Below are 1401 nucleotides of genomic sequence, written 5' to 3' on the forward strand. Positions count from 1 at the left end.
AGGAGTTCAGCTGTGTTAGAGGTGCCTCACCCTCACCCCGTGACATTTGCTCATAGAATCCTTTTCCAGGTTGAACAAACCTACACCACTTCTTCCCTAAAAATAGGTTAGCAAATGGGAAGCTGTCAAGGCAGGGAATTTGGAATGAGCACATGGTTAGGGTTGCATGGACAGCCCCAGTGCCAGCACCTTTGGTGGGGAGTTGGGCACCATTCCTACCCTCACCTGCAGGAAGAAAAATGGGCAAGTCCTGCACTCATCTGTAGGAATTCCAGAGCCTTCCATGGCTCGTGGGAGCTCAGGAATGCCACTGAGGCATCTCTGCATCGCCTGGGTGTCCCCTGGGCTTTGTTCTGGAAAAGGACCCTTTGCTGTAGAGAGAACTCAATTCTGTGGTGCTTTATGTATGTCAGGGGTTTATCACTCATTAAAACCTGGCCAGGGAAGACCTTGCACTGAACTTTCAGGTAATAAAGTCATTTTACTACCATCAGGAAAACTAGTTTAAACCATAAAGAACCTGCCTGGTGTTGAGCCTCCTGACTTTCTTGCTGGTTTTGGACAGTTGGGTGAAACATCACACTGAGGTATCAGCTGGAAGTGAAACAGTGTGTTGTAGGGCTGACTCAAAAGGGCCGTGTTCTCCTGTGATGGGCACGCTCCCCATCTGTGACTGAAGGTGTGGGATGGTCCTGAAAGCATTTACACAGAAATTAGAAGTCTTATTAGAGTTGATACCTCTTTCCAAGACTAAAAAGTGCCCAAGTTTAACTTTTAAAATACTTTTCAGCTGCCATCTGCTTAATTTTGGGAGCTTAGATAATTCCTGGTTAAATGGAAGAATCTAATAATAAAATATAATAAATAAATAAGAAATACTACATGAAAAATACTTGTGTAAGAACTTGCTATTCCTCAGATACACAGGTTTTCTGTTTTTGTTGTAGGAAGAGCTTGAAACTGCAAGAAAATTTCTCTATTATGAAATGGGCTACAAAGTAAAAACAGATCAATTAACAGACAGCTCTGAAATCAGCCTAGTGCCTTCAGATATTGAGAGGTGAGTGAAGCAGCAGAGTTAATGAGCCCCTGTCCCTCTCCCGGTGCAGTCCCCCATGGATAACCCTTCTCCCGCAGGTACAAGAAGCGGTTCCACATGTTTGACAAGGACAAGAAGGGCTTTATCACCATCCTGGACGTGCAGCGTGTGCTGGAGGTGAGGCTCCTTTGGTCTCCTTTCAGAGCAGCCTCTGTGGCTCTCGGGGTGTGCTGCTGGTGCTGAGCAGTGCTGTGCTGAGCAGTGCTGTGCTGTGCTGAGCAGTGCTGTGCTGAGCAGTGCTGTGCTGTGCTGAGCAGTGCTGTGCTGAGCAGTGCTGTGCTGTGCTGAGCAGTGCTGTGCTG

At 46.9% G+C, this 1401-nt stretch overlaps 1 protein-coding gene across 2 annotated transcripts in view; it reads left to right on the top strand.

The window, feature by feature from the left end:
- Positions 1-1401, top strand: part of GPD2 (glycerol-3-phosphate dehydrogenase 2) — a 49662-nt gene that overhangs the window by 42547 nt on the left and 5714 nt on the right. For both annotated transcript variants that reach the window (XM_017823794.1, XM_017823795.1), the window contains exons 14-15: positions 948-1060; positions 1138-1216. In XM_017823794.1, coding sequence (XP_017679283.1) covers positions 948-1060; positions 1138-1216 — 192 coding nt within the window. The remainder of the gene's footprint in view (positions 1-947; positions 1061-1137; positions 1217-1401) is intronic.

Source organism: Lepidothrix coronata, unplaced genomic scaffold, assembly GCF_001604755.1.
Source record: "Lepidothrix coronata isolate B3197 unplaced genomic scaffold, Lepidothrix_coronata-1.0 Scaffold105, whole genome shotgun sequence".
NCBI lineage: Eukaryota > Metazoa > Chordata > Aves > Passeriformes > Pipridae > Lepidothrix > Lepidothrix coronata.